This window comes from Urocampus carinirostris, chromosome 6 (assembly GCF_059441175.1).
Source record: "Urocampus carinirostris isolate Australia breed hairy pipefish chromosome 6, RoL_Ucar_1.0, whole genome shotgun sequence".
Classification (NCBI taxonomy): domain Eukaryota; kingdom Metazoa; phylum Chordata; class Actinopteri; order Syngnathiformes; family Syngnathidae; genus Urocampus; species Urocampus carinirostris.
Window position 1 is genome coordinate 34,565,757 of NC_142354.1, and position 23,096 is coordinate 34,588,852.

Here is a 23,096-nt window from a genome sequence, read left to right on the forward strand (position 1 = left end):
TGCCAGGACATTTCTGGACACAGCTGGTTCTCTCTCCCATGTCCTTTTCATCACTATTCACACACACATGGGTTAAGCCCAACTTTGTGATGGGAGCACAGCAGCGGCAGTCTTTCCATTGTTAGTGTAACTTAAGTGGTGGGCAGAGAAAATGCTTTAGATGTTATGTCAGCTGCATTGGGCCGTGCAGTCTTCGCAATAGCAATTTGGCTGCCGTGTGCTATGAAATCTTGCACTGTTATCAAAGGACATCGGCAAATTGGAAAATAGTTTTAAGGCAAAACAATGTTCCATGAGACCCAAAGTCATATATTTTGGAGATCAAGCTAAATATTCCAAAAAATATGGCTAATGTTTAATGTGGAAAGAATGGTCTGCTTGCCTGTACAAAGTTTGCACATTGATTTTTAGGCATTTTGCATGAAATATGTCACTTAAGAATTATTTAACCCTCAAAGTACCACTGTCATTCTCACTTTCTAAATGTAGTTTGTAGTAGCACAAAACACGAGCTAGTTGGGCGAAAATTACAACCACTATATATTATTATATAGAACCATTTTAACCTTCCACATAATTTGCACATTTACATTGATTTTAAAGTAAAAATAGATATTATCCTACTCAATCGTTAATTTAATTAAAATGTATTCGGCATTCAAAAACGCCCAATTAAACAAATATTGTTTTTTTGAAGCATCATATTTTCAAAGTATCTCTCTAGTAAAAAGTGAAAAAAATCCTTAAAGGAATAATAATATACAATATGGAAGACATTTTACTAATGTTAGAAGAAAATCAATACCCATAATAACCAGATTTACCTGCCATCTTTCTTTCTTAGACAAGTATGCTAACTCTAAGCATATTTTTTTTAATTTACCAGGTAAACAAGTTAAGGTACGGTAAAAGAAAAATGTATTTTTCTTGTTGCACTTAAATTCTCCTCAGACATTTTAAAAATGTAGCAAAACAATACTCGTAATAAGAAAATCTTAGTGCTAACTAAGAACGAATTATTTGATTCTCTTAACAATGAAAATATAATGTAGCTGAACAGTTAATGGGCATTGATTCTTTCCTATAAAATAGTCTTGACTCTCAATCTTTTGTAATCCGATCTCTAGGCTGACTTAAATAGGAATCCTAAAACAAAAAACATTTGCATCTTGTCAACCCCATTTTACTCAGTTAGCTTTGCAAAGCTTATGCATGTTCAAGCAATTGACTTGAGCATGTTTCCCCTTTTTTCTGCTCATAGACGCCCTCTTTTGTTTACAGGCTCTCGTGATTTACTATTTCAGCATATTCAAATCAACACAAAGCAACCAGATAGGTTGTTTAGTTTCAGAGATGACTCATTGAGAAAACAAATGGCTGCTTTGCTACATCCCAAGCACTTGGCCTTGAGCTACGTTCTGCTTGATTTTACTGTGCTGACAGTGTCATATCAACAACCAGATGGATGCAAGCAAAATTGCACCTACTGTGATCATTAAGCACATAAATACCTCTTTACAAGAGTATGAAAATTCCATATGCGCAAGCATTGATGTGTTTGACCATTGCCTGGGGTGCAATTAGATTTTGAGGATGTTCATCTGTGCCTGGGTTCCTTTGTCAGCATTATCAACTGGCACTAACCCCAAATCTAATCTCTTGCTGTGTGTTTCTTTGCCACAACTAATTAGCCTGAAACCAATCGTTTGTAATATTAAGTGCCTCCTGGTAGTACAAAACACGTTCACCCAGTGAAAAAATAATTTATTTGAATAATGGGCAAAATACATGCATTTTCATATCAATATTGAATTTTTGAAATAATCATAGATGGAGAAATTTGTATTTATTTTACATGGTGGAATTCATACCTAGTGGTCGCCACCATGTATGTCTAGCATCTTGCTGCCACGCTGTGCTCATTTGGCACTGGTTTTTGGTAGCATTAGACAATACAGTGCCATCTAGTGGTCTAATATTACACAATGTACCTTTGACTAATGGAAATATAGTATGTAACAAGATCAATGCTGCCCAAGGAAGTATATCGCAGTTGGGTTTATTTCACGTTGATGTGATTATTTTGATCATTATTTCACTTTCTGGGGAATTACCGTACTGAATTCATCAAGTGTTTGATTGTTTGAAGGTACAGCGGTTTTAGGTGTGCAACACTCTTGAACGATTTAGGAGTCAAAACTTGATCAATAAAATTTAGGACAAAGAACTGCCGATTGGACGGAGTTCTCATTTTCTTACCTTTTCATGTGGAGAATAAAAAAACAAGCTACCGTGGAGTGCACAGATTTGCCCCTGGTGAAAGCAGGGCTCACCTCACATTCCCTTTTTCAGCATTTCATTTTTCAGAAATGCATTTTTGGCCTAAACTTTTTGGGTGCAGAAAATTCGGAGCATCCCTAATAATTGTTCTCTTTTTTTCAAATCCCATAAGCTTTCAGAATTGGTGTGTCATGATGACTGATTAAACGCAGACCTAACACTGATCCACAGTTACTGTTTCACTCAGTCCTCGTCGATACCAGCTAGGCGGCAAGTAAGATTTTTTTTTTTGTTTTGGTTACAGTTTGTTCATGTGTACAAACTCCGATGGTGGCTGTGTTCAACTTACGCCATATCATAAATATGAACCAGCACATGAACATAGCAGTTCTGTTGTTAAAAGGTTCATTTGAACATTAAACATAAGGTTATCACCACTATCTGTACTTTTAAAATGAAATTATTACAGTGGATCTCTTTTCTTGGTGGTTGGACTTTGAGTCATTACTATGCCTTATGGATGAGAGATGCCACTTCTAGCTTATCCACTGATGTGATGCGTGTTGACATCTAATTAAGCCATTCTGCTTTGGAATCAGACAGGACTATTTGTAGTCTGAAAGCTCAACTTTTATTTAATATCAAAATTGAATCCGTCGGGAAGAATCCGTTCACTTTTTCTATCCCTTGGATCATCGTTCTTACTTCTCACTTTACTTTCATCCCGTCCAGCTAGACTTTTTGTAATTAAGAACTTTAAGTCATCGGCACACTGTTTAATGTTTAAAATTGACACTTTTTACATGAATTCCCTAGACTAGAGATTTATGCGCCAATTAGTTTCAGCTATGTAACGTAAAAGGGCACAGTCAAACCTCTTAAGTTTATTTCAGGACAGTGTGCTTTGTGGCGAGATGGCAAAGTACACAACAATACAGAAACAGTCGGATCCCTCGCATTTGTGATTACCCTGCTGCTATTTAAAACCCACATTTTCTGCAAATCAAAGCAAAATCATCCCTCAAAACCTATAGCGATTACTTTTGAACTCATTTTTGCAGTGCCGGAAAATGTTAAAAATTAAGTTCATTTCATACACATGCAATATGGGGTATACAAACCAGATCTAACTAATGTACGACCTGAGTTACGGATTGTCCATCTATAACCCCTAACAAGGAATAAAAAGCCTGATGCAGCTAGTTACGACAGAATTAAGTGCAGCACAAGTAAGTCTTCACTGATGGAAAAAGCCAGTGGTACCTTTTTAAAGAATTTAATTGAGATAAGAGCAAGGGTGAGTGAACTGGCAATAATATTTTATCATTTAAAAATAAAATCCCAATTTGGAAATCATCATCATTCACTATACTTTTCCAAAATGAATTTTAGACTAATTTTCACGTTTCCAACTATTTCCCATAATGTTAAATGAAACTACAAAACAGACATAATAAACATACAATAACTGCAACGCTAGCATCAGCGGCGTGCGGGCGTATAATCAAATGTGTGTTAAATTCAAATACCAAATACTCTAACCAGGAAAAATGGGCCCAACATTAAATAAACTGAAAATATTGGCCCAATAGTAAAGATATTTTTAGAACAATCACATATTTCAGAATTTAATATTATGACCCAGATGACTTAACCTGAGCTTGCAGCAGCCAACCAAACATGTTTCCATTAAATCTAACACACTCATTTTCCAATAAATAAAACACTTGAAAAATATTAAGTTAACTTGACAAGTAAAATACACTTATTTTGAAAATATTGTATATCTGCAGTGCAGCATATTAATGAAGTGCTCCATCCATAATTGAATATGTTCTCAACGATTAATAGGGGGCACGGTGTGGTTGGGTGGTTAGAGCGCAGCCCCACAGTGAAGAGGTTCTGTGTGGGTTTCTTCTGGTTTCCTTCCATTCCAAAAACATGCATGTCAGGTTAATTGGCCGGTCCAAATTGTCCCTAGATGTCCAGTTCAGGGTGTCCACTGCCCGATAGCTGGCACCCCCGCGACCCTAATGAGGATAAGCGGTGCGGATAATGGATGGATGCCTTAACAGGCAGGTACTTCACAATATTCTGGAATCTACCTCGGAAGTATAAGCACTGGTAGTTGGTCAAAACTTTCTCAAATGCCCCAATTTACTGGTTAATCACTATTATTTATTACATTCATAATACTTTATGTGATTTCAACTTTTAAATTTATGTATTTGATTTCACAACGTCACAAATTTTACAATTGCTGTTTTTAAAAATGGCAAATTAATGAAATTGAATTAGATGTATTGCCCAGCTCAATGTTGGGTAGTATGATATATGACTTTTGTATTATTTTAGCAAATGGGTATTATAAACACGTTAGATCTTAAGATCTTGGCCCCAGGCCCAACCCTGACCCGAATTTTGACCCTCTGCTTTTTTTAATTTTATTTCATTTTTTTCTTCTTTGTAGAAGATCTACACATTATGCATGCAGTTCGGCGCACTTACCTTTACTCAAGTAATAATTGGGATGACTGCTTTTTACTTCCACTTGAGTAATATTATTCTGAAGTAACAGTACTTTTACTTCAGTAACACTCTTCGGTGCACACTTCGTCGCCAAAGTGTACACTTGATTTGAGGGACCAGGCCTGAAGTAAACGTGAAGCTGCACTCGGCGCTGAACTTTAACGCCGCGTTTGCTTCACCCAGGGCGCATGCTTCAGCCAGGGCGTCAGCCGAAGCTCGGCGGTGCTAAAGTGAGACTTCGGGTTTACTTCGGGCCTGGTCCCTAAAATGAACTTTTTCGGTCAGGTTCAGGCTGGTTCGTCTCTTATGCCCATGGCCTGGGTCAGGTCGGGACATATTTTTTAGGCCCTATCGTCAAATGCGATCTATGTTCAGAGAAGAGAATAAGTTCCAGTCCACCGTTTGTTTTTTTGCTGTCATCTTACTAAAGACTTGCTTCTAGTAATCACAGACGCAGAGTAGTTATCCTGCGCCCTGACATTCTCAGTCCAACTCTGATCATGCCTCAAGTCTATATGCTGCGTTATCCCTGCTGTCAAAGCTGACCCTCTGGACTCAAAACTTGGTTCTTTTTTTAGATCTACTGGCCAGTGAGCCAATTGTGCAGACGCACAGCAAGGGGGATGTCTTAACTTACAAAATAACAAAGCTTGATCAAATCGCAACTCTTACTTGGAGCATGGCGTTCAACTGTAGCGGATCTTCCTCTGCACCCTGCTGGCTGCTATTGGGCATCCAATAAATTAGCGGTCAGGCCTTTTTCACCATGGACTCGGCTGAACCAACTCACTGCATGATGAATGAGTACATACCTTGTTTGGAATGTTGGAAATTCTGCTACATGACCTCCTTTCCACTCGTCTTTGTCCTCAGGCCAGGTCCTGTTTAAGTTTGCTTCACTTTCACTTTGCTGAATTAGTATAATGAACTCTCTTGACACTATGCAAAGTAATCACATCGGCGCTTTGACAGAATGTGAATGAGTTTACTGGTGATTCAGTGTTCTCGTCTTGCTGCCGTACATTGGCGAGACTGGCAGAAAGCCATGATCCTAATGAGATGGGCTTTGGGAATAATGAACCTATATAAATCATTCTGGAGAGGATGAGCCTTTGACAAATGAATGACAATGTCTGAGTAACACTCTGAAATGTGTTTTATATCAACTGTTTGCTTAGGCTGAGAGTTGAGACATCGCTGGGCCTGAATAGTGTAAAAACTTTCTGTACCCTTAATGTTAAAACCTAGTCACACTGTATGTGACTGTACTCCTTTATTTTCTTTATATTCTAATAGTAATAATATTGCATTCTATTTGTATAACGCTTTATTGACACTAAAAGATGCTTCACAGAAAGTGCATTATTCATTTAGTCACACATAGCATTTGCACCTTCCATGCACCATTGTGTGTGTGGCACTAGAGGCAAGGTGTGTAAGGTGTCTTGCCCAATGAGACAACATCACATGACCGTAAGGAAGCTGGAATCAGAGATTTTTTCAAAACAAAGTAAATATTTGTGTGTGTGTTTGTGTTTTATTTTTTTACAGATGTTTTTCTCTGTATCTCAATAGCATTTTTTTTCCATAGGTCGGCTGTTCCTTTGACGTTAGCATGATTAACATAACATTTTACATTTACATGTTACTCGGACATTATAGTGTGCCAACAACTGGTGATGTTTTTAATAAATACTGAATACTGACTCCCTTCTTCTGGTCTGCTGATACTACAATCCTCTTGTTCACCCAAAACTTGCACTGTCCTCTTATATGGGGAAAAAACACGTCTTCTATGCTAAGAACTAACGCTATATACTTTTGTCTTGATTTCAAAGTAGTAGGCGTGCACTGATTCATCGGCAAACTGAAGATTTCCTTAATTCTGCGAGATCAGCCAATCCCTAATTAAATTAACTTTCCCACAAAGATCTTTTGAGATAATACAAAATCGTAAAAATGATTTTTTTTTTTTTGCCAAGTAATCTGGGTCTGCAAAAATTCAAACGGGCACGTCAAATTGAATCAAAAAAGGGTCGGAGCTTTATTTGTTTTAGATCATTTTCCTTCATCACAGGCCTATTAGCAAGCTCTGCACAAACCTAAATAACTTTTCTTTAATGTAATTCATCTGTGTTTTACGAGGGAAACCAGAAATTACAATAAAATATTTTGACCTCATATTTCTAGCATGGGTCGATTCTACCTCTGCTGAGCTGTTGCTGGCTGTCGATGTGGAAGCGGCTCCAACATAGCTGTCACTTTTTCCATCCACATTGGAAATGTCAACTTGCCCCAAATGCCGTATTTTGAAGTCGAGTCGAAGCTTTTGTTTTGTTTTGCTCAATAATTGAACTGAGTTTTTGATTTATTCGATATGGCGCCTCGAAAGGCAGTCTCTAAACCATGTTTTTTCGGTGCCGTAGACCATGGAGCGATGATTCAATGCAGCCACTGCAAGCACTACATTCATTACGAGTGCTCTGGGTTGTCAGTTCAGGACCTAAGCCTCGCGATTCAAGATAAGCAAGCTACTTACATCTGCGAGTCCTGCGTCCCCGGCTTATTTGCTGATGATAAAGATTCTTACGCCTCTCTGAGTAGCTCTGGAACGGTGTTCACCTAGGTGGATAGCACTCTAGTGCCTTTATCCGGGTCGTCTGGGCCGTGCGAGGCCCTGAACTCTGTTGATTTGGTCTCCACTGAAACCGTGAAGGCCATGGTACCAACTCTGGTCCGAGAGATTATGACGCAGATGATCCCAGAAGTTGCCAGAATGTCGACTAGCCTAATAGAGGAAACGCTAGCAAAGGAGGCTAGGAAGCAAAATCTCGTGGTGGTTGAAGCAAACCTCTAAAACTTTCCCACCTCCAGCCCTCAAGGACATGATGACACATGAGAGGGGAGGGGTCAGAGTTGAGAATTGTGATCCAGTGAACTGCCCAAAAGTTGGTTCTGTTCCATACAAAAAATGTGACTTGTACAACATTACGACTTAATGAATATATGTTTTTTTCCCTATTCAATTATGTATCTCTTGCTAGAGGTAAGATCTTGGGCCCGAACACGGCAAAAACTGTCTCTCTCTGTGTGTGTGTGTGTGTGTGTGTGTGTTTGTGTGTGTGTTTTATGTTTCTTTTTCCCTCACGGAGGAACTGCACAGCATGCACGTTACCCTGACTACTTCGAAATGGTGATTTTGTTCCATCTCCGGCAAGCCCTTTGTTATCGGAAACGGCAAATATCATGTTTTCGAGGTCACCGGGGTAGCGAAGCATGCTGCCCACCTCGGTGCCGGACTTTTTATTGTTGGAGACGTCTAAAATAATCTTTCGTCCCACAAATAAAATGTGAAAATTCCGTTTTTTGTCGCGCTCAGTCGCTCAAATCAAGTAAATATGTCAAGCTTCGGCTGGCTTGGACTTTTATACCCTTGGGCTGGAATTTTTAGGCCAGATCTTACCTCAGTCTTTGGCCTACTTCGACTTCATGAACAACTTCAGGAACCTAAGCACCAGTGAGCAAATATATTTTACCATTTTTTTATTTTTAGACCAGAATAGACCACTCTTTGTTTTAAGGTCTGCTTTCATCCAAAACCTTTCTTTCAAAATTCAAATTATTGGAATAAAAATAAATGAGTTTCCTTCGCAGGGTGTCTGGGCTTTCCCTTAGAGATAAGATGAGAAGCTCAGTCATCCGGGAGGGGCTCTGTGTAGAGCCTCTGCTCCTCCGCACTGAGAGGAGCCAGTTGAGGTGGCTTGGGTATCTTATAAGGATGCCTCCTGGGCGCCTCGCCCGGGAGGTGTTCCGGGCATGTCCCACTGGCAGGGGGCCCGGGGGCGACCCAGGACACGCTGGAGAGACTATCTCTCTAGGCTGGCCTGTGGACGCCTCGGGATCCCGTCAGATGATCTGAAAGAAGTGGCGGGAGGACAGGGGCGTCTGGGCTTCCCTGTTGAGGCTGCTGCCCCCGCGACCCGACCCCAGATAAGCGAAAGAAGATGGATGAATGGATGGATGGATGGAATGAAAACACCAACAGTCCGCTGCCCATTAAGCACTGGGAGAGACCTTCTAACCCATTTTGTTTCACTTCAGCAAGTTTTCAGGAAAACTAAAAGAGAAAACACAAACCCCCAGCTGATAAAATATGTTTAGGTCTGTTTAAAAAAAATACAAAAATACAAAAATTTGGTTGAGCAAATTCGTAGCATATGCGGAGTGACGCATAGTCCAATAAAATGGGCAGCCTTTGTACTTCACAATCCTGCCAAAAACACATTTTTGGAAGCAGTCCAAGATTCTCCACTCAGGTCTTGCAGTGTGATCTTGATGTACAGGTTATCTGCACATGCTGCATCAAGTATCTCAACTTTGTAAGTGCAAGAACCCCAGTATGGTAGTAATACATATTTTGGTTGACAATGATGGCTTGTTTTACCTTTGTTTATCTCAGTAATAGGTATGGGAAATGCTCTTGATTTACTATGTTATTTTGGTTAGAGATTCTATATTTCTTCATTGTGTTGTCAGTGCAATAACATTGGAACATTGTTTTCCTGGCATGCAATACACAGCCAACTGCATGCTTCTGAGGTCACTGAATGACCAATGGCATTCCAGTCGTTCCCACGGTTACAAGTGGAGGGGGAGTAAAGTAAGCTAGTTTTTTTTTTACAATAGTGATTTCTGAAACCACCTTAAATGGAAAACACCTATGAACGCATTCAGTATTTTTGTTTTTTTAGACAAAATATCCCACGGTAAATAATGGCCCATTTAATAAACATGTTTTTGATAAGTTCTGAGACAACCACCGCAGGTCTTTTCTGGTTTTTACCACAGACACACTTGATTTTGGGAAGGTAACTACATATTTTGGGAGTTTGAAGCGTGTATTACTTCAATTGGCTGACAGTTACAGTTTATTTTTCCATTTGGAGCAGATTTTCTTGATCAATTTAAGTAATATCCAGACCTTTTAAAAGGCAAAATTGTTGTTAACATGAGGGCTCAATAAGAAGGTGACAAGCTAACATCTTCTAAGAGCTCCATGCGTGTGCTTGTTTTTATTTTCCTTATGCTTCCTAGACGTAAATATGGCCCTAAACTGTCTTGATCATACATTCTTTCATGCAATTATGACATTTATGAAGTCAAAGTAGCAGGCGGTATTTATTCTGTCATTTTGTCAGCTGTGACTGGCAGCTTCCTGGGAGGATTGATTGAATGTTTTTATAATTATAATTCAAAAGCAAATCATGTTGTGGGGTGTTTCCACAAATTGATTGACAGGTAGGTTTTCTGAAAAGATTGTATATCTGCAGTGCAGCCTAAGGGCTTTACCCTCAAAAATGTAGGTTTAAGTATGTGATGTCGAAAGTCACCAAGCTGAAAATGTCTGGTCAGGATTTGGCAAGGATAGCTTTGAGGGGAATTCTGTGGAAGAAGCAACCCATACACACAAACACTCAAGTGTACAAGCACACAAATGCTGTACAAAAGTGGACTTGCTGGCTGCCAGATAAGCTGAAGTAATAACAGTGCCATCTCAGCTACTTTTAGCCTCTGTATTGAATGTGCCGCCCCATGAATTCATGGCTACGGTACTGGCTGGGCTTTGCTGGATGTGCTATATCTCGTTTTCTTATTCTCTTACTTTCAATTTATTTTCCTTTTTTCTCTCTTTTCAATTATTGAGGCTTCCTTTCTTCCATCATAATCCTCCAGCCACAAGTTCTCTTCATTTTGTCCACAACAAACCCAATTCCTGATGCAGTGTGTGAATCCAATTTTTTCTTTTCTTGATCATCTCCAAACACTGTAACGGAAAACAAAAAACACAAATAACTTAAAGCCCTTCCGGCATAGTGTTTCACTTATTAATAATATTATTTTCCGCAGCGACATTTATTGATCATTCGTACATTATGAAGGAAGCTTATACTCAAATTATGAAAATAAATTTAAGTTTTATTGTTAAATCGGCAAAGAGACATTTAAAATTTAGTTTTGGATATAATTTGTTTTCATTGGTTTTTAGATGAAGAAGTACACTATACAGATACATATAGCTTTTGATAACTTCCAATCGTTTACATATCGGAAAATAATTAAAATAATATTTTGTGAAAACAAACTTACATTTGGCCCAATTACCATACTAATTTAACGAAATTCAAAACCAACAAGCTTATGATAATAATAGGTATTTTACTATATTTTGAACTTGTTTTTCCATTAAAAATAATACTTAAATCAGAAGATTTTTTTAATTTGGCATTTGTCTTGTTTTGTTGCCTTTGACATATCAGATCACCAGCTCTCCACCAGTAGGTTTTGTTCCTCCCTCACTTTCTGACATTTCTTAGTAGGCATGTTCCTTCAGAACACATAAAGTTAAACGTGGTGTTCCCCAAGGTTCAATTTTAGGCCCGCTACTTTTGAATCTGTATATGCTTCCCCTTGGGGATGTCATCAGGGGACATCAGTCAATTTCTATAGTTATGCTGACGACACCCAGCTCTACATTGCCATGTCCCTTAATAACACAAGTCCTATAGAGGCCTTTTAAAATGCATTTTAGATATTAAGTCATGGATGGCAGAGAACTTCAAACAGCTCAACCAAGACAAAAAAGAGGTCTTCGTCATCGGTTCTGAAAGTCAGAAAGACACCCTTACCAAAACGACAAGATTTAAGGCCCACAGATTGCGTAAGAAATGTGGGTGTTATTTTTCACTCTGTGCTCAATTTTACTCTACATATCAAAAATATAACTAAAATTACAAAAATAAAAATAACATTTCACCAGTTTTAAAATTGTTGCATTGTCTCCCTGTACGTTTCAGGATAAATTCTAAGGTACTTTTACTAGTTTTTAAATGTTTTAATGGTGTTTGGACATTCTATCTGTCTTTTATTATATCAGCTCTTGTGGTTCCTGAGGTTCCCTGGCATCGGTTTGTTGACTGTTGCTAGGGTGAGAACCAAAACCCATGGTGAAGCAGAATTCAGCCACTTTGGTCCTAACCTATGGAACAGTTTTCCGGAGAGGGTACTTTTGATATTTTTAAGAGGGGGCTCAAGACCCACCATTTTAAGATGGCTTTTAAATGATTTTATGTATGATTTTTTTTTTTACTTTTAATCGTTTACAGTAACACATTTTATTTAAAACGTTATTTTTGTTTTGCTGTTCTTTTTATTTTGATATTTCAGTCTTTCCTTATTTTAGGGGGCACACTTGTAGAAAGAGGGTCAATGGCCAAATATCCTGATACCATATGTTGTCATTACTATCAGTGTGAATAAGCCTCCCTCAGGTCTTTTTCCTCACATGGTTAGTCTGTGCCTGGCAACAATAATATTTCATTTTAATTCTATTACTATTTATTTTGTTTGTATTTGTAATTTAACTATTGTGTTTGTATTAAATGTTTTGGGTTGTTGGGGGGAATAAAGGAGAATATTTTATTATCGTACGTTAAATGTTTTATACAGCACTTTGAGTAGCAATTTATTGCCTGAAAAGTGCTCTACAAATACATTTGATTTGGTTTTTGCTAATTTTGATCATTATAGTAGTTCTTGTTTTTGTAAAGAAAATGTCTTAATATTTTGAATTATATATGACTTGAATATGATTTGAATATAAAACATTTTAAACATATACATGTATATTTTTTAATTTCATAGGTTTTCTTCAGTTCGAAAAAACATTGTTTAACAACCTAAGAAAAAATACTTGAAATTGACCATAAAATCTGCCATATGACATATCTAGTAATTGAGGTTATTTAAATATTATTTTTCTTGGTTTTACTAGAGAAATACATTTTAAAAAACATACTAAAAGCATAGAAACTGCACATCAGCAAATGTGTGTGTATGTTGTACTTTTTTTGAAAACCAAAATGGTTTGTGTTGAGTATATTGAGTATACATGTTATTGTCATTTTACAAGACAGTCCAGTGTATTTTTGGTAAAATAAGAACTGTATTATTATGTCTTCATAACATTATGTTACAAAAAATGTTTAAAAATATCTGAACATTTAAAAAAAAAAAAGCAGTACTTAAAAGTAACAAAATGTTCTGCCGAGGGGATAAGACATTTTTATGTAGCTGAAATACGTGTTCTCTGTGACATAAAAACATTCTGTATCACCCTAAAAATCAATAGCCCGTCCTTCTCTGCAAATGTATTCTCTGCTTTTGTTTAGCTGCCATACTTGATCAAAGACTTCCAACCAAAAAGTGAGCCTTGATGTCTGGCTACGTGGCATCGTTACCTACTTGAGAAATGTAAATGAAAGACAAATAATCCTTTACTACCACTTAATGGAAGTGTATAAATCCAGTTAAATCCTCTCTTCCCATGATTAACTGCACACATTAAGTCAGAGTGGTCTTTGTCCTGCAACGTCAGAGCTGTTTGCTTCTCAACACAAGCAAACATCCCTCGTTTGGCACCACAGCAAAGAGACAGAAGGTCATTTCTCCGACATTAAGCACACAAATTGACAGATACTTGAGAAATGTAGCATGTACCTGCTCCTCTTGGACCTCCTAACTCCTGGCCTTCCAAACACGCTGTACTGTTGTTCTGTGACATGGGCGAGTATGGAAATCTTTGATTTTCTATTGATTTACAATAATACATTGATCATGGATGACTACACCAAAAAGCCTAAAGAAAACGTGAAAATGAATTTTCTGCAGCAAGATCCAGGTTTTAACACATCCACTCTGACTGTTTAGGTGCGGAGATGTAACATGAACTGTTCCTCTTCACGCCAAAGACAGCACATTAATTTGGACATTGCAAATGATAGTTATCTTCCTACCCTTACTTGTGTCATATTAAGACACCCCTTCTGTGAATTTCCCTGCGGGGGATGAATAAAGTATCTATCTATCAATCTATCTTTTGTGAATGAATTGCTTTTCGTCTTCTCAATCAGTGACCGGCTGAGGGCATCGAGTTGCTCTTCGACATTTTACCTACAGCTTAATGGTTTTTTTAACAAAATATTTGGATGAGCGGTCGCCTGCTTGACTGAGCGGCAGGCATGCAATCTATTTTGGGAACGGTAGAAGTCCCCCGTGTCCGCACCCGTTGTCCCATCCCGGGGTTCTTTTCCTCCAAGCTACATGACTCTTTATCCTCAGCAAGACGAGCACAGTTCTCACTTCTTGAGTGAAACCAGATCTCTACCTTCAGCGGTCTGATTTAGTCCGCAGGCTATTTTTACTTGCTGCCAAACTCATATCCTCAACCATGGCCTGCTTCACCCGAGCTACTCGGTGTGTATTGCATATGTGTAGAAATGTGTTAGTGTCATGGTTGAAAAAGAAAAGTTGCCTTAGGTTCCGAATGATTCAAAATAACTCCTTTGAAGGATGTTGTCTAACTGTACCACATATGTATTTATTAAACAATGTTAAATCCTAATGAAATATTATAAATGAAAATAGTGCATGGGATGTCAGGAAGATGATGATCACGAGGGATTGTTCTGTAGTGGAAGGTGGGATTAAATAAGGTTTCCTCCTGTTGATATTCACTTGGCTGATATGGCCTATTGACATTAACTGCTGCCCAAAATAGAAAGGGAATCACATTTTTTTTAGGTTTAATTCATCTTAAAGGATTTTGGACTTTTTTTAGCACACTTCTTCTTAAATAACACTCATCAATAATTGTCTGATTTACATAAAGACATTTTGGTATATGTGCAATGAGAGCAAAGTTCAGGAATAAGTGCTCTTGTGGGCAGGCCGTCATCAAGACCTCTTGGGAAAAACTGAGAAAATAACACATTGAATTTATAGCTACAGTGTATGGTCAATGCCCACATCAAGTAGTTATAGCCACTTAAGCCTCAATTTTCCCTGTAATTATGGATACCCAGAAGACATTTGTCTCAACTGTCAGTAATGCAGCAGATTACAGATCGTGAATTTTCACTTGTAACAATACCACTGGTAACAGCTAGATACCAAGGGCGGGAATGAGAAAATAGCTGATGGCAGGGTAGATACTATGTACATTTTGCCGGTAGTGTTAAAAATACACTCTTAAGATTAAAATCAACTCTTAACTGTAGTTTTGAAGGAAAAATATCTCTCAAAAGAATGAGTGCCAAGGAATATTAATGGTGAGTTTTATTAAAATATAACTTCTTTATAAGTTTATAAGTCCTAAAGCCCAAAACCCTCATTTTGTTTCAGTCAAGTACATCAAGGAGATGTCGGCCTTCTTCAAGAGTTCGGGGTCCCCTGGTGGAGCCCTTCCCTGGGACTCCCCTCCTCCAACGCCTCAAAAGGGTGCCGACCTCTTATCTGCCGAGGCGAAAGAACCCCGCAGCATCCCACTAAAAATGTGCCAGGTGTCCCGAAAGCAATGCCCCCCTGACACAGAAAACAGGTACACGACTTATACTCAGGCTACACTATTTGGTCGATTTTGGTTGGCAAAAAACTCAAGGCATAACTGCTCATCTCCTCTAACCAGGTATTTCGAGGTGATTTCACCCAACAGGAAGAACTCAGTGTTCCTGCGGGCCAAGGACCCAGCCATGGCCCAGTCCTGGTACAACGCCATCCAAGCCGGTGCTGCCAACCTTTTACCAAAAGTCAAGGAGGAGATGAAGAGCTTGCAGCCTGGTTTGGAGGTCAAGCACTTGGGCTGGATTGTAGAGCAGGTTAGGAGAAGATCAACCTTCACTTCTACCTCTTTTTTTGTATTATCGTAAAGTTATACAACGCAATTGATTATAAGCCGCACCCTCTACATTTTTAATGGAAAAAACATTTTGTACATACATAATCCGCACCTGACTACTAGCAACAACTGCCCACATTGAAACATGTATACAAAGAAAGACGGTAAACAGAAAGAGTTTTAATATTACACAGTACCTTAACCCTTTAACGGCCCGCCGGTGGGCCACTAGACTTATGATAAACAAATAAGTGTCTGTACGATGTCACTAGTCGCTGAAATACGTCGTGCCACATATCATTGAAAAGCTTAAACTCTTGGGATTCAAGATCATTCAAAATGTACTCATCAGAGAAACATCACAATCAGTCTGAAACTAGATACCCAAAAACTATAAAGCCGGAGTAACTCACCATTACGTCCCCTGGCCGTCTTCAACTTCTTTGAATGTCCGCCAAAATGGCATCATTATATCAAGGACAATCCATAGAATCCAACCGTGTAGAGTAATTTCTCCAAAATACACGATAATGCGAAAAGATAAAAAGTAATCCGTTCGTTTCACCACATTATTTCCATTTACAAATAAACGACTCGTAACATTTTTCCCAATATGGTAGTAAGCCCTCTCCTTTCGATTGACACCTTTTTCACGACGAGGGTCTGTTCATGCTAGTTTTATTCATGGGCAAAGTTCCATTAGTCTCGCGTCTTCCGCGATGCATATATTCCACCTGTATCACTCTTACATTTACTGCTCGGGTGCTCCTGACGCATTAATTAGTCGCATCATTGCGTAAGCCACAGGGTTGAAAGCTTGGGAAAAAGTTGCGGCTTATTGTCCGAATTTTACGGTAGTAGCATCCTTAAACACAAGTGTCAATATCTACAGTGAACATGCGACTCTGAGAAAGAAAAAGCCATATATATACAGTACATACAGTGGCTTGCGAAACGATTGGGCCCCCTTGAACTTTGTGGACCTTTTGCCACATTTCAGACTTCAAACATAAAGTTATAAAACTGTATTTTCTTGTGAAGCATCAACCATAAGTGGGACACAATCATGAAGTGAAACACACTTTATTAGATATTTTAAACTTTTTTAACAAATAAAAATGAAAAAAGTGGGTGTGCAAAATCATTCAGCCCCATTGAGTTAATACTTTGTAGCGCCACCATTTGCTCTGATTACAGCTGCAAGTCGCTTGGGGTATGTCTCTATCAGTTTTTCACATCGAGAAACTGATATTTTTGCCCATTCCTCCCTGCAAAACAGCTCGAGCTCAGTGAGGTTGGATGGAAAGCGTTTGTGAACAGCAGTTTTCAGTTCTTTCCACAGATTCTCAATTGGATTGAGGTCTGGACTTTGACTTGGCCATTCTAAAACCTTGATATGTTTTTGGGTGAACCATTCAAGTCAAGTCAAGTCAAGTCATTTTTATTTGTATAGCCCTAAATCACGAAGAGTCTCAAAGGGCTTCACAGATTATTACACTCTATTACACAGACTATTTTTCAGCCGACGAGAAGAGTAGGTCATTCATATGCTATGGAGTAGAAGTGAGTTTTAAGTTTAGATTTAAACATTTCCACTGAGGTTGCAGATCGGATCTCAGGGGGAAGAGCATTCCACAGCACCATTCCATTCCATTCCATTCCATTGTAGCTTTTGCTTTGTGTTTTGGATCATTGTCTTGTTGGAAGACAAATATCCGTCCCGGTCTCAGGTCTTTTGCGGACTCCATCAGGTTTTCTTCCAGAATGGTCCTGTATTTGGCTCCATCCATCTTACCATCAACTTTAACCATCTTCCCTGTCCCTGCTGCAGAAAGACAGGCCCAAACCATGATGCTGCCACCACCTCGTTTGACTGTGGGGATGGTGTGTTGTGGGTGATTAGCTGTGCTGCTTTTACGCCAAACATAACTTCTTGCATTGTTGCCAAAAAGTTCAATTTTGGTCTCATCTGACCAGAGCACCTTCTTCCACATGTTTGGTGTGTCTCCCAGGTGGCTCGTGGCAAACTTTAAACGACACTTTTTATGGATATCTTTAAGAAATGGCTTCCTTCTTGCCACTCTTCCATAAAGGCCAGATTTGTGCAGTATACGACTGATCGTTGTCCTATGGACGGATCCTCCCACCTCAGCTGTAGACCTCTGCTGTTCATGCAGAGTGATCGTGGGCCTCTTGGCTGCATCTCTGATCAGTTTTCTCCTTGTATGAGCTAAAAGTCTTGGTAGATTTACAGTGGTCCGATATGCCTTCCATGTCAATATTATTGCTTGCACAGTGTCCTTGGGGGATGTTTAAAGCTTGGGAAATATTTTTGTATCCAAATCCAGCTTTAAACTTCTCCACAACAGTATCGCTGACCTGCCTGGTGTGTTTCTCGTTCTTCATGATGGTCTCTGCGCTTTAAACAGACCTCTGCGACTATCACAATGCAGGTGCATTCATACAGAGACTTGATTACACACAGGTGGATTGTATTTATCGTCGTAAGTCATTTAGATCAACATTGAATCATTCAGTGATCCTGCACTGAAAGTAAAGGGGCTAAATAATTTTGCACACCCACTTTTTCGTTGTTTATCCATTAAAAAGTTCAAAATATCCAATATAGTGTGTTCCACTTCATGATTGTGTCCCACTTATTGTTGATACTTCACAAGAAATTACAGTTTTATATCTTTATGTTTGAAGTCTGAAATGTGCAAAAGGTCACAAAGTTCAAGGAGGCCAAATAGTTTTGCAAGCCACTGTATCCGAGATTGGCTAACAGAGGGAAAAGGTCAATATGGGCAAAAGAACACAAACATTGGACAACTCACTAGATAAATAAAAGTATGACATCATGTAAAGCACAAAATTGTCCGAGTGACACCCAACCTATCAACAGTAGAGTACATATCTACTGTATATTTTTATTTATACTGTAGATTTGTTTGTAAAATTTAGTGGAAAATTACCAAATCCAATAAATAGACCCAAATTGACAAAGATATATATAATGTGTTCAGGCAGTGCAGGGACCAGAGAAGCCCGTCTTTGCTGTGCTGACTGACCGGGAGCTGCTTCTCTATCCCTCCTTTCCGGAAAGCAAAGATGCCATCAGCAACCCTGTTAAGAGCCACCCTCTCATCACCACACGGTAAACATGCATTAGCGGTTTAGATTACTATGGATTGGTGGGGGAGGGTTTAATCTACTGAGTGCCAGAATATTTAGAGTATTCTGACCGATCCCTCTATTTTCATGTAATTTTTAGTTTTATGATCTTACAACAATAATTACACTAACAAGTACATTTTTGCGGTTTAGTTTTTATTTGACATTTCCCAAAAGTGCATTTTGTCCAAAATGTAATGGCGCTTAAAAATCAATGCATCCCTAAAAACATTTTAAATTCATGTCCTAATACTTACTTTAAATAAAACTACTAGCATGTTTTTTTTAATAAACTTTCAAAAGTACTTAAATTGATAGTATTTGTTTTTTAAAATGTATGTGTGGATGATGCACAACCGTGTATATCATTGTGTCCTGTCCCTTACTGATTTCCATTGTGTTCATTATTCTGATTGGCTCTACCTGTGCTTCCATAACATTGTCGTTTAATATGTACATAATACAGCTTGACCAATTTACATTACGTACGTGCAAATTATCTTGCACTATCAAGTTTTTCTAAAACCCATGATGTCGACAAAACCTTTTGGACCGACAAAAGCAACTGTAGGCAGGCACAAAAGGCAGCAAAATATGCCATCTATTGCAGATAAATGTAAATTTCTGGACATGCTAACGGAAGTTAAAAGCTATGCGTCTGTAGGTCAGCATTACGAAATTAATGAATCTTCCATTTGTTCCATGAAGAAGGAAGAAAAAAGATATGGGAGACAGCAACACATTTTAATAAGAATGAAAAAAGGGTTGCAACTGCCTATCACTACGTTCTTCTCCCTCCAAAAAACACCTGCAACGCAGACTTCAGAAGGAAAAAAAGCTTCAAGCATTTTTCATAATCAATTTTTTTATTTTCTCTAGTTCAATTCAGTTAGTCGGGGTGCGTTGGGTTGTAATAATCTCTGCAATTTGAAGCCAGCCATTCACAGTGATGATCACAATTATTATTTAACAGTTGAGATGTTATTTGTAAAAAAAATACATAAAAATAAACTGTATACATTTGTTTTTTACTTTTTCGTTTAGTATTTGATTGTATTATAAATGTACAAATATAAAAATGAATACTGCTTTTACTTCGCCAGGTTTTGCCTATCACAGGGTGGTTTTGGAACGTTACCCCCATGAATAATGACAATTTCTGTACCATACCTTGAAAAAGACCTCTATCTTTGCGCTCTCTGTAACAATCCCTATTGTAGATTAAATATAACAAACACTTTGATCAATCCGTTGTTTACTAAATTTTAAAGTATCACTTTAAGTATTGGTTTGGAGCTGACCAAGACTTTTATTTGCCAAATCTGATGAAATTTGAAAATGTGTATATAGTTCATGACAATTTGTCGTTACAATTTCTAGTGTGCCAATTTACGTCAATGGCACACAAACAAATGCTTGTTAGGATCATGAGGCTTGCAAGTAGGCAGTGGCGCGCCACAAGGGGGTGGCTAGGAGTGGCTCAGCCCCCCTTATAAATTTGTTGACCATCCCACTGGCCCAACCCCGCTTGCCAGTATATCGTTAGATTGTTGTAGCATCAGTTATGCATTTCATCCCAAATGCACTGCCAGACAAGCCGTTGCTCCACACCTTCACAGTTGTCCCCCTGCTCCGCCCGCGCCATTTCCCCCCCAACTAAGTTCTGCCATGACCACGCCCCCAACATTTCAATAACCTGAATAAATGGCTTGTAGTTTTGGTGTGCCACCCCGATGAAAAACCTCTGGAGGCGCCTCTGAAAGTGGAACATAAGCTGTCACGATGGTCCAAAGACTTTACATACAGTATGGCATTCAATGTATCCGCACCCTACAATCTTTTCTCTTTCCAAAGAACACATCAGAATGACAGCTGTTTGCATATCGCCTGCTTATAAAAACATTGCCTCACCAGGTCCACTTTAGTAATGATGGATAGTCACATTCTCACTTTTCACGTCTCTCTCAGCTAGAGTAAACTACGGAAAACATGAGTTGGATCAGAATTTATGAGTCATATGTATGGTTCCACCCTTTTTCTACTTTTCGCCATGTATGTCTGAAACAGGCTGGTTCACTCAGGCCCAGGAAAAACCTCTCCCCTATTGGAATCCGAGCTTTCATTTGGCCTGCGTTCGGGAACCAAGCAAGGCGTGGAGACCCACGTGTTTCGGGTGGATTCCCCTCGGGAGCTATCAACGTGGACTCACCTACTGGTTGACGGCTGCCACAACGCCGCCGAGCTTATCAAGGAGGTTACGACAGGTATACCCTGCAAACATTAGGGTCAGTTTTTATATTAGAAATTTTAGCACAATTAGTCACAAGGAAGGTGTTTCCATAGTGCAGTGGTTATGACGTTCGCTTCACGCGTAAAAGGTCCATGGTTCAATACCAGGTCATAACACTTAACACTGTTCTCGCCTTTTCACTGAAAAACGAGTCTTTGGTAACCATTGACTACGCAAATACTTTGCAACCAGTTCAGGGTGTCCCCTGCCCAATGCCCGAAGACGGCTGGGATGGGTTTCAGCATTCCTGCGACCCTACTGAGGATAAGTGCTGCAGATATTGGATAGTCACGAGGAAGATGGGTTTGCAGGGCGACCAATTAGGACAATTTGGGAAAATATTTTAGCACATGTGTGCAACAGTTCAGACACTACAGTGAACCAATAACACTAACGTGCAAAAATCTACAAATAAATAAAACCATCAAGTAAGAGGGTTCTGAATCCAAATAGATAGAAAGTCTCCCTAGTTCAGCGGTCCTTGGTTCAGTTGCATCTATTGGCTACTTTGCGGCGTTAGCCTGTTCTTCACGTATGTATGTATATATATATATATATATATATATATATATATATATATATATATAAAATATACGTATATGTATGTATATGTATATATGTATGTATATATATATATATATATATATATATATATATATATATATATATATATATATATATATATGTATATATAATAATAATTACATGGATTTTTTTTTTTTTTTTACAAGGAGTAGCAATATTTCACCTTAAGAGATATTTAAAATGGAAAGCTTGCTCATATGCTTTTCCCACTTTGATTCTCCTGATATGTTTTGGGTTTTTTATTTTTTCAATTCACAATGATCCTTGTCATATTTGCCTTTAAATAGCCACCACCAAGGAAGCATACACAGAACATGTTATTATTTATGTATTGATTTAGCTTTTCATCAAGAAATACAACACAGACATAAGAAAATAACTGCCTTAAAATAATATCAGACAAATTATGTGCATAATATAGATAAGGGAAAAGGAAAGTCTTTTGCAATAAGTTATTGACATTTCTTATTATTTCCCCGTTTAATACATTGAAAAGTGTTTTCAATTGTTTTCAAAAACATTTAAATAAAAATTGTACAGAGAAATTTACATTCATAAGTACAATACACATCCAAAATATAGCCATCTTTAGATTTACTATCCAACACAATATTGTTTTTTTAGACCTTACAAAACAAACTGTGTGAGATATAAATCGGATGGATAATGTGTGTTATGTGTTTTATTGCAGAAAAAAATAAAGAATATGACATTTAAGAGCCAAAAAAACATTTTAGTTATTTCGTTTTGAACATCTTTAAATACTGAACATTTGAAGCAAGTGTTTTTTGATAGATTACTGTAATCTCATGAAAATTTACATTTTATAGTCCGATGGTGTTCTCTAGTGGTAGTATGGAGTATAGCAACACCAGCTCCACAGTGTTATGCACAACTCACTTGACTTAAAATTTCCCTATGTAAAAACAAATACCATTTATGTTAGAAAATCTAAGCCTGTGAATATTTGCTTCTTTCACCCTGGATATACACTAACTCATGTTTTATTGCCTTTTTACAAGCGTCCTATTAAAAAACTAGGAAGCAGATATAAGTTAAATCGCTGTAACGAGCATAAATATTCTAATCTCCCCAAATCACACCTCTCGTCTATGGCAGCCTGCAGCTGGAACGGGAAAGAGTGCACACTGGGCGTGCACATTGACCAGGGCTTCACGCTATTCACCGAAGAGATGGGGGTCCGCAAGAGCGTCCTGCTGCAGCATCCCTTCGAGCGTCTGAGGATGTCGTCCGACGACGGCGTCCGCATGATGTTCCTGGACTTCGGTGGGCCAGAGTCCGAAATTGTGAGTCCTTCGCATGTGCTGTCCATTTTAGATGACCTCATACTGTATATCTCGGTTCAGGTTTCACAGATCCCTTAACCGCCTGGACCGTCAAGGCACCACTTCACTGTGTCTTGCTCCCCCATATGAAACAGATAGTACAGGAATCGAACATGCGAACTCTCTGACCCAAGCAATGTTCCCTCTAATTTTCCACGGA

At 38.5% G+C, this 23,096-nt stretch overlaps 1 protein-coding gene across 1 annotated transcript in view; it reads left to right on the forward strand.

Moving 5' to 3' along the window:
- The window catches only part of snta1 (syntrophin, alpha 1), a 51,566-nt gene that overhangs the window by 23,631 nt on the left and 4,839 nt on the right, over window positions 1-23,096 (forward strand). The window contains exons 3-7 of the mRNA XM_088338841.1: window positions 15,049-15,244; window positions 15,332-15,521; window positions 18,568-18,698; window positions 20,783-20,979; window positions 22,710-22,897. Coding sequence (XP_088194967.1) covers window positions 15,049-15,244; window positions 15,332-15,521; window positions 18,568-18,698; window positions 20,783-20,979; window positions 22,710-22,897 — 902 coding nt within the window. The remainder of the gene's footprint in view (window positions 1-15,048; window positions 15,245-15,331; window positions 15,522-18,567; window positions 18,699-20,782; window positions 20,980-22,709; window positions 22,898-23,096) is intronic.